The sequence below is a fragment of the Bos grunniens genome, chromosome 17, assembly GCF_055505025.1.
Source record: "Bos grunniens cultivar Pamir isolate PY7600 chromosome 17, Bosgru_T2T1.0, whole genome shotgun sequence".
Lineage (NCBI taxonomy): Eukaryota > Metazoa > Chordata > Mammalia > Artiodactyla > Bovidae > Bos > Bos grunniens.
The window spans coordinates 40,102,873-40,117,391 of record NC_141181.1 but is presented as its reverse complement, the minus strand read 5'-3'; the positions used below and the strand labels follow the sequence as shown (position 1 = coordinate 40,117,391).

The 14,519-nt window shown below is 36.7% G+C and overlaps 1 protein-coding gene across 16 annotated transcripts in view; it reads left to right on the top strand.

The window, feature by feature from the left end:
• RAPGEF2 (Rap guanine nucleotide exchange factor 2) overlaps nucleotides 1–14,519 on the top strand; it is a 273,052-nt gene that overhangs the window by 139,804 nt on the left and 118,729 nt on the right. For 12 of the 16 annotated variants that reach the window (XM_086346931.1, XM_086346920.1, XM_086346913.1 and 9 more), the window contains 3 exons: nucleotides 8,199–8,274; nucleotides 10,116–10,283; nucleotides 12,642–12,659. In XM_086346931.1, the coding sequence (XP_086203057.1) occupies nucleotides 8,199–8,274; nucleotides 10,116–10,283; nucleotides 12,642–12,659 (262 nt within the window). The remainder of the gene's footprint in view (nucleotides 1–8,198; nucleotides 8,275–10,115; nucleotides 10,284–12,641; nucleotides 12,660–14,519) is intronic. The other 4 variants (XM_086346917.1, XM_086346915.1, XM_086346925.1 and 1 more) reach the window with 1 other exon arrangement.

The window sequence follows — 14,519 nt, the reverse complement described above, 5'->3', positions numbered from 1 at the left end:
AAAATGTTTTGGGGAGGATTTTGATGGAGATTCCATTGAATTTGTAGGCCACTTTGTGTAGTCTCTTTGTTGTTCACTTCCTAAGTCATGTCCAACTCTTTGCAACCCCATAGACTGCAGCATGCCAGGCTCCTCTGTCCTCCACTATCTCCCAGAGTTTTCTCAGTCATGTCCATTAAATTGGTGAAGGTATCTAACCATCTCATCCTCTATTGCCTCCTCCTTTTGCCTTCCGTCTTTCCCAGCATCAGGGTCTTTTCTAATGAGTCAGCTCTTTGCATCAGGTGGCCAAAGTATTGGAGCTTCAGCATCAATCCTTCCAATGAATATTCAGGGTTGATTTCCTTTAGGATTGACTGTTTTGATCTCTTTGCAGTCCTGGGGACTCTCAAGAGTCTTCTCCAGCACCACATTTTGAAAGCATCAATTCTTCGGTGCTCAGCCTTCTTTATGGTCCAACTCTCACACGTGTACATGACTACTGGAAAATCCATAGCTTTAACTATACAGACTTTTGTCAGCAAAGTGATGTCTCTGCTTTTTAATGTGCTGTCTAGGTTTGTCACAGCTTTCCTTCCAAGGAGCAAGTGTCTTTTAATTTCATGTCTGCAGTCACTGTCTGTAGTGGTTTTGGAGCCCAAGAAAATAAAATCTGTCTCTGTTTCCACTTTTTCCCCTTCTGTTTGCCATGAAGGGATGATACCAGATGCCATGATCTTAGTGTTTTGAATGTTGAGTTTCAAGGCAGCTTTTTCACTCTTCATTATTATTTAATATACTTATCCAAGGCCCAGAGAGATGAAGTGACTTGCCCAAGATCACACAGCTAACTGGTAGTAGAGTGTATTGAGAAACAATATTCTCAACTACAATAGCTGCTCTCTTTCCATTATATCATCCCCTGGACTCTAAATCCCAAGTCAGTAAGGGCTTACTATGTCTTAGTTCCTTTTCACTTTCTGTCATTAGGGTGGTATCATCTGCATATCTGAGGTAGTTGATATTTCCCCTGGCAATCTTGATTCTAGCTTGTGAGTCATCTAGCCTGACATTTCGCACGATGGACTCCCCATGTAAGTTAAATGAGCTGGGTGACATTATACAGCCTTGTTGTATTCCTTTCCCAATTTTGAATCAGTCCACTGTTCCATGTCTGGTTTTAGCTGTTGCTTCTTGATCTGCATACAGGTTTCTCAGGAGACAGGTAAGGTGGTCTGGTTCTCCTGTCTCTAAGAATTTTCCACACCGTCAAAGGCTTTAGTGTAGTCAGTGAAGCAGATATACATGTTTTTTTCTGGAATTCCCTTGCTTTCTCCATTATCCAGTGAATGTTGGCAATTTGATCTCTGGTTCCTCTGCCTTTTCTAAACCCAGTTTGTACATCTGGAAGTTGTTGGTTCTCGTACTATTGAAGTATAACTTGAAGGATTTTGAGCCTAACCATGCTAACGTGAAATGAACTCAACTGTATGGTAGTTTGAGGATTCTTTGGCATTGCCCTTCTTTGGAATTGGAATGAAAACTGACCTTTTTCAGGCCTGTGGCCACTGCTGTTTTCCAAATTTGCTGGCATATTGAGTGCAGCACTATAACAGCACCATCTTTTAGGATTTGAAATAGCTCAGTTGGAAGTTCATCACCTCCACTAGCTGTGTTCATAGTAATGCTTCCTAAGGCCCACTTGACTTCACATTCCAGGATGTCCGACTCTGGTTGAGTAACCACATTATTGTGGTTATCTGGCTCCTTTAGACCTTTTTAGTATAGCTCTTTTGTGTATTCGTGCCACCTCTTTTTAATCTCTTCTTCTTCTGTTAGGTCCTTACCATTTTTGCCCTTTATGGAGCCCATCCTTGCATGAAATGTTACCTTGGTATCTCCAGGTTTTTTGAAGCTATTGCTAGTCTTTTTCATTCTATTGTTTTCCTCTGTTTCTTTGCATTGTTCATTTAAAAAGAAAGCCTTAATTATAAGGCTTAAAAACAAAAAAGATTGCGTTTGATAGGAGTAACTTCATTTCTGACAGTCGCACCAAGGAACATTTGGAGGAGAATTTAGTCAAATGACTTTGGAACAGTCTTTCTATTTCTGACTTTTCTTAAAGCCCTCAGGTATTATGAAGTGAAGTGAAGTACAGGTCACTCAGTTGTGTCCGACTCTTTGTGACAGCCTTGGACTGTAGCCCACCAGGCTCCTCTATCCATGGAATTCTCCAGGCAAGAATACTGGAGTTGGTAGCCGTTCCATTCTCCAGGGATCTTCCCAACCCAGGGATTGAACCCAGGTCTCCCGCGTTGCAGGAAGATTCTTTGCCATTTGAGCCAACAGGGAAGCCGGGGATTGTAGCTGTACTTTTAAAATTAACCAAGTTCTTATTTAGTCTGTATCATTTCTAAATTTCCTTAAGTCATGATTTTAGCAATCTAAATAATACCAACTTTCAGCTGCTGTTAATAAGACTGAGTGAAATATTCTTTTAATTATGCCTCTGGTTTTACAGGAATCCCTTTGGTTGTCCTTAAATTTTTCATTGGAAAGTTTTCAGCTCTGTGGTTTTCCCCTTAGAAACTTTTCTAGCCTAGTGCTCTATTGTAGATTTATGTGGTTTTCTATGATGGTACGTATGGTAATTTTCAGGTTTTATTTTTCCTATTGTGTCTTTCCTTTTGAGGTGTGTCTTTGTTTAATATTTGTTATTTATTATGTATGCAGTTTGCTGTGCTAATGACTTGAAAGACTTCTAGTTTTCATTTGACTTCTAACTGAAACCCGAGAACCCTTTGTTGTTTGGTCTTATCTTACATACTGTGTATATTTGATCACTTTTCACATAGAGTATTTCCTTGTGCAGATTGGGTCCTTACTGCTGTTTTACATGCACATAAAACTTTATAAAAATGTCTTGTACTTTATTCTTACTAGCTTTGTTCTGTGCTTTACTATCTAAATGTCTGTGTCATTTGCAAACCTGAAGATTTCTGTGCAATTCTTTCTACTAAATCATCTAAATATTTAAACGAATTGATCTTAGTATTATCTGTGGGTGTTTTGTCTCCTATATGTCTCTATCTGGTTTTCTTTTTTTTTTTTTTTTGGCTGTGCCATGCAGCTTGCAGGATCTTAGTTCCTTGACAGGGATCAAACCAGGGCCTGGAAAACACAAGAGTCCCAACCACTGGACCACCAGGGAATTCCCCTTGGGGTTTTTTTTTTTGTCTCTATACTTAAGTTTTCCAGTATCATATTTTTAAAAGTTTATTTATATACAACTTGATCAAAACTTAGTAGATAATGGTGTTTACTTCCTTTTGTTCATATATTTTTTGAGTCAAAGAATCAGATAGTAGAAGCAGAAGTATTTTGTGGCTTAATGGATTTGTAGCTGACATATTTCATTCCTACCTTATAGCTTCTGGATTGTAAGCTAAGAGTAACTCCTCTTTGCAGTGGAGCCAAAAGGCCTTGCATTAGCCCAGAGAATGCATTCGTGAACTATACCTGTCTCTCTCTGTCTCTCTCTTTTTTTTTTTTGCTACGTTACTCAGCTTGTGGGATCGTAGCTCTCCAACCAGGGACCTAACCTGCACCCTCAGTAATGAAAGCCCAGAGTCTTAACCACTGGACAACCAGGGAATTCCCTATGCTTTGTCTTTTTTGAGGCCACTCTTTCCTTTTAGGTTCTTAACTGTGTTTGAAACAATAAACTTTTGGATAAGTGATGTAATTTATTCTCCCTTGGTAGAGTGTGTTCTCTGTGCATTTGCCTTTTCCCCCTCAATGTAGTCAAAGAATTAATCTGACAGGAGTCTACTATTTCTCCTATGGTTTACATCTTTGTGACAGTCCGTAGAACTTGAGTCTTCTGTGGCTCCAAAAGAGTTTCGTTAGATTTTAGCACAGCTCACACTGTAAAAGGTGTAGACATTTTTTTTTTTTTTTTTGGTAGCACATTTTAGGGGATGCACATGTTTCATCTCTAAAGTAATAGTGTTGCTGCTGCTGCTAAGTCACTTCAGTCGTGACCGACTCAGTGCGACCCCATAGACAGCAGCCCACCAGGCTCCGCCGTCCCTGGGATTCTCCAGGCAAGAACACTGGAGTGGGTTGCCATTTCCTTCTCCAAAGCATGGAAGTGAAAAGTGAAAGTGAAGTCGCTCAGTCGTGTCCGACTTTTAGTAACCCCATGGACTGCAGCCCACCAGGCTCTTCCGTCCATGGGATTTTCCAGGCAAGAGTACTGGAGTGGGGTGCCATTGCCTTCTCTGAAGTAATAGTGTTAGTGCAACTAAATATGTGAATATCACCTCAGCCATAAAGTTCTGTTGAACAAGTAGCTAATTGTAAGAGGATTAACAGCCTTAATTCTGATGTAGGGAGTTGGTGTTGTAAGAATTAGGCATAAAATAAATACCATGTAGTTTATTCGTATGGATGTTCCTACTTTTGTTGCTAAAATTTATAAGCAACTCAGTTCTAGCAGTTTAAAAAAATAATTTATATTTTTGGCTGCACTGGGTCTTTGCTGCTGCATAGACTTTCTCCAGTTGCAGAGAGTGGGGGCACTCTGTAGGTGCGTGTGCAGGCTTCTCATTGCGGTGGCTTCTCTTTTTGCAGAGCGTGGGTTCTAGGGCATGCGGGCTTCAGTAGCTGCAGCACATGGGCTCAGCAGTTGTGGCTCCCAAGCTCTAGAGCACAGGCTCCATAGCGGTGGTGCATGGGCGTGTTGAGATACTCCATGGCACGTGGGATCTTCCCTGATCAGGGATCCTGGTTTGGCAGGCAGATTCTTTACCACTAAGCCTCCAGGGAAGCCCAGTTCTAACAGTTTTTATTTTTTATTTAGTCATATGAACGTTGTATGCATTACATACATTTGGGTTTTTTTTTTTTTTACTACATGAAATTTTTAAAAAAGAAAACCACTCTATCATTACTTTTGTGATGCTTGTCTGGTTCTGTAATGTAATAAAATAGGAAAAAAGCTTAGAGTCATGATTTTCTTTGGATTTTAATGTTGTTTTATTTAGTAATAAACTTTAAGCATGCAACATATGTTTTTACCCAGTCCTGTAACAGGATTAAATGGGCAATGATGGCTTGAAACCTACTACATATTTTGCTAACACATTGAGATTATTTCTTAATTTGTAGTGTATCATTAAATTATAAGCATCATTGTAAAAAAATTAAATTGCAAGTAAGTAGTTTAAAAAGCTAGAAGCAAATTTTTGTGTGTGTTGAGGATTTTCTGTAATTTTAGTGGTATTTAATTGTTAAACTAAGAGAAGAATATTTACAATTTTAGGTCATTTTAATTACATGTGAAATAACATAACAAACAGGATAAGATAGTTATAGTTTTCCTATTTTTTCAGCTTAAAAAAAGCACTTTAATATTTGTATGCTTATGAGAATGTGTATGTGTGAATATTTTTAAAGGATTTTTCAGATAATGCTAAGTATGACTCTTTGATTTCCATAGAAACAGAATTTTGGAGCAGGAAATGACTTAAGTGATGGCCTATTCTCACTGATAACCTTAGAAATGAGTGTAGTTTAGACTGTGAGGATAGTCAAGCTGGTTTGCTGGAGGTCACAAGCTGATAGAGTGAGAATGTTGACTTACCTGTTTACTTCCTTGAGCGAGCAAGCAAGCTTAGTCAGTTTAGTTGTCTCTGACTCTGTGTAACCGTGTGGACTCTAGCCTGCCAAGGTCTTCTGTCCATGGCGTTTTCCAGGCAGGAATACTGGAGTGGGTAGCCATGCCTTCCTCTAGGGGGTCTTCCCTACACAGGGAAGAGAGCCCTTGTCTCTTAAGTCTCCTGCATTGGCAGGCTGGTTTTTTACCACTAGCGCCACCTGGAAAGCCCCAACTTTTTTCCCTAACCCAAGTTGTGTTCTAATATGTGAAACATTCAGTACTACCACGACACCGAGAAAGTTATGAATTTCCTATGGAAATTTTCATAGGAGCCACTCAAATATCTAATTTACTTGGGGGGAAAATGCTCGATAAAATAGTTTTTTGGTAGAGTTATTTTCTCATATTTTTCTCAAAGGTAGATTATTAAGCATGATTACTGTGGTTTCCCTGGCAGTCCAGTGGTTAAAATTCTGTGCTTCCACTGCAGGGGACACAGGTTTGATCCCTCATCATTGGGAGCTAAGATCCCACATGCCTCACTGTACATTCTCCCCCTGCTGCTGCTGCTAAGTTGCGTCAGTCGTGTCCGACTCTGTGCGACCCCATAGACAGCAGCCCACCAGGCTCCCCCGTCCCTGGGATTCTCCAGGCAAGAATACTGGAGTGGGTTGCCATTTCCTTCTCCAATGCATGAAAGTGAAAAGTGAAAGTGAAGTCACTCAGTCATGCCCCATGGGGACTCTTAGCAACCCCATGGACTGGAGCCTACCAGGCTCCTCCGTCCATGGGATTTTCCAGGCAAGAGTACTGGAGTGGGGTGCCATATTCTCCCCCTACACCCCCCAAAAATTAAAGTTACTAAAATGTTGACTAGAAGGAAGAGAGAATTTTTGGAGTAGTGAATGGGCAGGGGTAGGTGGTATGTTAGAACAAGTCATGACTACTTAGAACTCCTCGTGGCTCTAGTTGGCATATATCTATGTCAGAGAGAGTGAATCTGCTCTAGTGTTAGGTGGATATTTCCATAGATAAGGCAAGGTACCCTGTCTGAGGTCACCAGTACAGTTTTCAGGAGAAAAAGGGCTTTTAAGAGTGCATGTCCACTCAAGTCACTTTGTAGTTGAAACTCCTGGGTTGAATACCTGTTCCTTAAGCTGATTTAGAATAAGTAGATATGAAAATTTAGAAAAATACATTTTTAAGTGAAAGAAATGTTTAACCTAAGCAAGTTAAGTTATAGAAGAGAATTATATGCATTTTATACTCTGTATGTTGTTATGGTTTGCCATTGATCCAGTTCCCACGCCTGTTATTGTTTAGTTGCTGAGTTGTGTCCAACTCTTTCATGACTCCATGGACTGTAGCCCACTAGACTCCTAGTGGAGTACATGAGATTTTCCAAGCCAGAATACTTGGAAAATACTTGGGTTGCCAATTCCTTCTCTATTTAATTGTGTTACTACTACTTGTTTCATAGACTGTGTAAATATATACATACTTGTAGTTTTCCTTAGGATCCCATTTTTGGAATTAAATCAGGTTTGTTCCCCCACACCCCTTTTGCTTCTTTGCGTATGTCAGCTTTTTATTTGAGATTCACTTTGTACGATTCTTTTTATAAGTTCTTAGTAACTCTAGTATATAAAATTGAAATGTGTTCTAACTATTTTTGATAAAAATCATATGGCACCCCACTCCAGTACTCTTGCCTGGAAAATCCCATGGATGGAGGAGCCTGGTGGGCTGCAGTCCATGGGGTCACTAGGAGTCGGACACGACTGAGCGACTTCACTTTCACTTTTCACTTTCATGCATTGGAGAAGGAAATGGCAACCCACTCCAGTGTTCTTGCCTGGAGAATCCCAGGGACGGGGGAGCCTGGTTGGCTGCCGTCTGTGGGGTTGCACAGGGTCGGACACAACTGAAGCAACTTAGCAGCAGCAGCAGCAGCAGCAGTATAGGCTGCAATGACTTATGTCTCCTGTTTCTCTGTATTTGCTATTGATATACTTTTTATTTGAAAGCTTACTTTTATAGAGTTGATAAGTGGTCTCAACTCCAATTATTTAGGAATTCTTGCCTTCCTACGTTGCTTCATCTGTGAAATGATAAACAGCTAGAAACTGTGTATAAGGAAATAGAGGCCACAATCCTTAAATTTGTAAAATTCCCTTGGCGTCCAGTCTTTTCCCTTGGTTATTACATGGCTAGATAGTTAGCAACTCCTCAGTGGTCCCACCCCTGTTAGGATATTCTAAATCTTCACTTAACTGGGAGTGAACTAAAACAACTAACACAAAACATATTCGCAGCGATTCTTCAGTACTTACATTGTGAATTCAAAAAGATTACTTTGGAATTTTCCAGAAAAATGTGTCTGAGATTTAAAAATTTGAATGGTTCCTTGTCATTCTGTGTAAATAATGGTTTGAGATAGTTTCTCTTTCTTCAATGTGCATTTTTTTTGTAGTTGTTTTGTTTCTTATTTTTATTCATCTGAAGAGTTAGCCTAAATTCACAATTTGTATTTCTTAAATCTTTTTTTTCTTTCTAGTTTTGGCAAGCGTTCTGCAGGAAGCTTTAGGCGTGGCTGTGAATGCATTGTGTTAGAGCCTTCTGAAATGATTGTGGTAAGAAAACTTCTGTGAAGACTTTTTCCCCCTGAAAAAAGTTATGAAATAAAAGCATTTTCACAAACTGTATATAATAGTGTATTAAATATTTTATAACTTTAGATATATTTATTTCATAACTTTTGAGTTTGAGTTCATAATCATTATAATTATTTATGGGATTCAGTTAAGTGAAAAAGAAAATTTAAAGGAGGGCAAGCACCTAAGTATTTGGTGCTTGAACTTTATAAATCTATGAAAATGCCATTTAATTGAAACTTGGGGAGAAAGTGTAGGGTTTTAGATCTCCAAATATTGACTGGAATGAGATACTTTAAATGAATTACAGTGGTATGTATTCAGGCAGCAATTAATATAAGGAAATCACTTCATTTCCTTTAACTAATTGAAAGAAATTTGGGGAAATTTTATGCTGGTTAAACATTCTGTTGAGATTTTTAACCTCTCGTTTTAACTGTGTGATTTTTAAAAAATGTGCTGAGATAAGGTACACGCAAAAAAGATAATGTTAAAAGATATTAGCAACATAGTTATTTTTATTGATGCTTTTTAAAAAAAAAAAAGCTTGTCACATTCTTAATATATAAACATGATTTAAAGATAGGATAATATGTACCCCTTTTAAAAATCAGCCACAAAAATAAAGTTGGAGAGAGCACTCACTAGAGACTTAGTTGATTTGAAGTGCATTATGTTTCCCATCCAGCACCCATCTGGGAGGGTAAACTTTGTCCATAAGTGATGTCCTAAAAGAGATGATGTTGGGAGTTTTTCATTCACATTTAATAAAGTATTTGGTAAATATATCTGTTTTCATATGAGAGGTAGGTTTTTTCCCCCATGATGGAGGAGAGGAATTCCTCAGAGATGGGAACTTCCTCACAAAGCCAGTGGAAACTTTGGGTGAAGTTTCACAAAATTTACTGTTAAGTAAAAATGTGGCATGGTGGTGAGAAAAGATTTAGGATTGGAAGAGTGTAGGCAGATATGTTAGACTCTCCAGCCATGGGTCTTAAAAAGTGTTTTAGATATTTCCTCAAGAATCTGGTCTCTGTTACTGCTATTTTGTGTTTATCTGAAGGATTTTTGATCTGTAGAATTCCTTGAGGATTGTATACTTGTCCATATACCAAGTACTAAGTTTGCCAGTGTGAGAACCATATGAGAATCTAAATATACTTCTTTCTGTGAGCAGTCCCGTTTTCCTTATGTAAGCATGATGAGGATTAGCCATATGTAACTTTTCTTCTCTGTTAGTCCATTCATCACTTTCTAAATGTTTAAAATGAGGAAATTGTTTTTTGAAAATAATGCTATTTATAAAAAGAAGAAACTGAATCCATAGAACGAAAGTAGGAAGAAAAACCCTTAAGTAATCTACCAAAGTCATTGTGCTAGTGTCTGAGTCATTAGGGATTTGGGTTTGTTTTTTTTTTAAAGGCAAAAACCAGATTTATTCCATTAGAGTTTTTGTGCTTTAGTTAAGACAATGGAGCTGTTGCTTTCATAATACATGGTGATGAATCCTGTGAGATCTTTCACTAATAAATCAGGTCAAAGACTACTGAAAATATCCTACCCTTTGAAACTACAGGAAATTCAGGAGTTAACCATATTGTCCTAAGTGGAACTGAAAATGCCTCTCATAAAGAAAAGTTACTCAAAAGCAATTAGTTCCAGAGAAGCTCAAAAGCAGTTGAAGTCTGTCGAGATAGTTTGTCTACAAATGTCTTTGCACAATGAATGAATGTGGACTACCCGTAAGTTTTATTCTGCGTCTAATCTTAATATGGAACGTGGTGTTTGAGGAAATGAAATTTTGGGGGATTTTATTTCAGGTAGACTATATGGATGAAAATGAAGAATATTTTCAGCGTCAAGCTTCTCATCGACAGTCTCGAAGGAGATTTAGAAAAATCAACCAGAAAGGGGAAAGACAAACTATTATTGACACTGTGGATCCTTATCCTGTGGGCAAACCACCTTTGCCTAGAGGCTATCATACGGTAAGTTATATAAGTGTAATAATTGTATTTATCTTTATAATTTTTTGCTGGGAGTTTTGTGAAAAGATGTGAATTTTCTATTTTTGACCAGTAATTTCTTTTTGTGGTATTACTTGTCCAAAGTGCAGATTTTTCTGGAAACACACATAATATGACTAGTTAAAGGAACCTTGAAATAAATTGTCAAAAGATGTTGTTTAGCCTTTTAATTTCTTAAAATGCTCTCAGGATCAATTTTGTGATCAGCATGTACAATTGTAACTGGGATACTTTTTCTTACCTTAATGTAAAATTTTGTCACCATCCTCCCCATTCCCAATGACTGGTATCATACCTATTTTTTTATTCAAAAGTTAGATAGCTAAAATTTGCTTATTCTCGTAGCTTTTCATACCATTGTGTGAATATTATCTGAGAATTTTTTTGTTTGTTTAAATTGTTTAATTTGCTTAATATGATGACATGAGAGCTTAATTTGAAAGGTTGTGTCTTTATATTCCAGTGTAAAGATAATCTGAAGCATTTATAATAGGTTCAGAGGTTCTCTTCAATGGTTTTACCCACCTAGTTGTCATTTATTTTATACACATTAGATTAATAAGCTACTTTTTATGTTTGAGGAAACTGAGGCAAAGATAATGAGCGATTTATACAAGACCCCAGCGTAGTCAGCGTGGGAGACTGTGTTTCTGACTCCTCTCTCTTTGCTTGGGTGCACTGCGTCCATGTCCTCTGGGGGCCCACACAACATTGTGGCAAATATATTTGAGGATTTCTGTTTTCAAGGAAAAAAGTAACTTGAATTCTTCCACATCATAATTAGGTCAAAGATGGCTTATCTATACTTACAATACCATTAAACAAGTACTCATTTTTTGAAATTAATTTTAAAATGGAAATGTGAAAAAATAAAAGTAGGTAATTCACAGCTATTTTATAATTTCTCATTTGTTTTTTTCACCTAGCCTCTTTCTTTTGAAAATAAGTATAAATGTAAAACACATGGGAAAATGTATATAGATGTAAAATTATGAACTTAATTTTCTGGTAACTTGAAGTGATGTATTTTATCCCCACACTTCATGTGTTCTATTTCTGAGAGCTCTTTGTATTTGAATATTTAAGCAGTTTTGACCACCAGCTATCTGCCTACTCCTCTTGCTGCCCATGCACAATTTTAATTTAACATGAATTTCATAGTTGAATCATTTCATTGAGCTCCTTTGGAAAGGGTTGCTTTTGCTCATCATAAAGCCAGCTTTGTTTGCCTTTTGGAGAGACTTAGTATTTTCTTTTTTTTTAAACCTATGAAAGGTTTTTTGTTACTATTGTCTATAAAAGAAGGTAGTATTTTTAGTGTTGATGTAGAATCATGGAATAAGGAAATACGGATTAAAAATAGTATACACATTAATAGTACAGACTACTCATACTGTTAACACTCTTTCTGCTTTGGAATTATTTTTCCAAATCATAGTCCATGCTAAGATATTTAGCGGCAATGTGAGTTACTAAAAATTTAGTATTAAGGCTGATTGGTATGATTTTATAGTTATATATTCCTCTCACTTAACTTGGGAGGGTCACTTTATAATTATTTCTCCTATCCCTGCGTTTTCCCCCTTTATGGAATTCTTTACTCACCTCCCATACATGACTTCTCTTTTTTTAATCTGAGTTTTTTAAAAAATGTGTACTTTTTAACAAGATTACTTTTTTTTTTTTTTAGTGGTTTAAAAAAGTGTTTTATCTGGTCAACAGGCCAGAAAATTTAGTACTATGGTGAAAAATTTAACTTGCTTAATGATGGATCAGGCACCAGTTACTAATATATGTGACGTGTTAATTTTCCTAAATGAGTTCAGATGGGCAACAACAGAGTCATAATTGAAAATATTGAATCCCATCTTTTCATGCAAATTGTGTTTTATTCATATATTATTATTGTATCGAAGTACAAGATTTTAACATACGAACAACAACATTTTGTTTTGAATTTTTGGTACCTCAGGGTATAAAGAATTAAGTGAAGAAGATCATTATTCTTCATTAGCCCTAAGTCACCTTTACTTATTCTGAGCAGAAATACTCCTTTTGAAAGAACTAGGGTAGGAACCAGGGTGAAAATTTTTTTGAAAAGGTGCATGGTCCTACATCACCGATGATCTCAGTGGTGGCAGGTGCATTTCAGGTGCATGGCTAAGGAACATAAGGACGTCGTACATGTAGTCAATGCTGTATGGTCATTCTTAACCTGATTTAACATGATCTTCATTTTGGCAGATGTACTGTAGCATGTCTGATAATGTCATCTTTTCCTTTCCTCCTCTATGGCACTCATTTCATTTTGGCTCAAAGGAATGCACTAAATCTCAGGTATTGTAATTTGTGTGGTCTCCTAATACTAACCTCAGTTCATTTGTGAGTTTGCATTGTAACTAACAAGTTTATAATATTGACGTGTTTTGCTTGGTCTTGTTCTTTTGTATTTTGCCCTGATTTAGTAAAATCTCTTACAACTTTGAAACTATCAGTGGTTTAAGTGATGTCACAGGCTGCTTTATTTGTGCAGACTTAGGGATAAATTGCCCACTTTGTTTGAAGAAAGAATAAAACTGCAGCCTACATAGTTTTAAGAATGAGTGGAGCATTATTCTTAACTAACCTGCTTTGTGCTTAAAAAAATGAAGAAAGACAGGCTGATAGACATCATGGATGTTTCATTGCTTTTTGTGTGAAAGTTCTATGGCAAATCCATTAGACATTTACATATTAAAGGCTATAGGTGAAAGCTTTAAATTTCAGGAATCCCAATGTAAGAGCATTTTGGGAGACCACTGGTAAAATTTTAGTCAGAATAAAGGCTTAGTCAAAAAGGAAATAAGAATTTAAAATCCGCTTGTATTTTCTTATTTGTGCTTGATTTTTAACCAGATTTCATGCTTTTATTCATTCTCTGTTTTAATTGAGTCCTGTAGTAATATGTTTGCTCATTTCTTTCATGCCAGTACATAACTAATGTATATTTTCAGTATTACTCATTTGAAATTTTCAGTCAAATTTGGGGTTATCAGGGAATTTGGAGTCAGGGAAGAAAAACTGATTTCTCTCTAAAAACTTTTTATGGTTGTGTTTTCTTATTGCCCAGGAAAAAGATCATGGATAATTTAATTCACATTAGAGGAGGGCTACTGTCAGTATAATGTCTTTGGCTACTATAGTAACGTCACCTAAAAGCATAAAATATTTGGATAACTTTTCAAATTAAAATGAGGCTGTTACTTTACATTCTGTGTAAGAAGATGCATATTAAAATGGCACAGGTGACATGATTGCTCTACTGTGTTTTAGAAGCACTGCTAATTTTTCAGTGATGTGGTAAATCTTAAAAAATGATAGTTTTTAAATTTGATAAAATTTTGATAAAATTATATACTTTTTTTTCATTGCGCCTGTGTTTTGAGCTTTTGTCTGGTATATATTTAAAAGTATGTAACTTTACTATTTTAAAAGATACTATTTTAAAATGTAATTAATCCTCTTCTTTTTCATTGATAATATGAGAAATTACCAGTTAGTCTAATTCCCATTTAGAATTAGGAATTTAATTGAAAATGTGCACTAAATTACAATGTATACCTTATGTACACTTTTTAAACTTAGATGTGTCACAACAGTTTGGCAGATTATAATAATTTTCTTCAGTAACACGAATACTCATATAGTCCATGTAGAGTGTTTTCAGGTCACTTTTTCAAGGCAAGTGTACGAGATTTGCAGAGAATAAGCATTTTAAAATGCAGTGAGAAGGCAAGATTGGAGATGGCTTTCATTAGCATTTTCTTACATTTTGATGAGTTGAATTGAAGCTGTATTTAAGAATGCCAGAAAATAGGATGTGACATGAATTTTCAGTCTTCTAGTGGGTAAAGGTGGTAGAGGGGCAGGTCATGGATAAAATTCTTGGCAGAGGCTGGAAAATTGAGGTCATTCCTAGACTGATTTGGAACTTTGGGCAAGTTTATCTTGTCAACAGGTTCAGAATAGGATGGGGAAACCTGTTTATTTTACCCCTAATTACAGACTCTTTCTGCAGTCATGGGTAATGTATTTTAGAAGTTGGATGGGTAAGAAAATATGAGTTCCATAATAAAAATGGAGAGGAGAAGTGGAAAGAAGGACTTAAAAGGCAGATATGAGTGCGTGCTCAGCCATGTCCTACTCTTTGCGACCCTA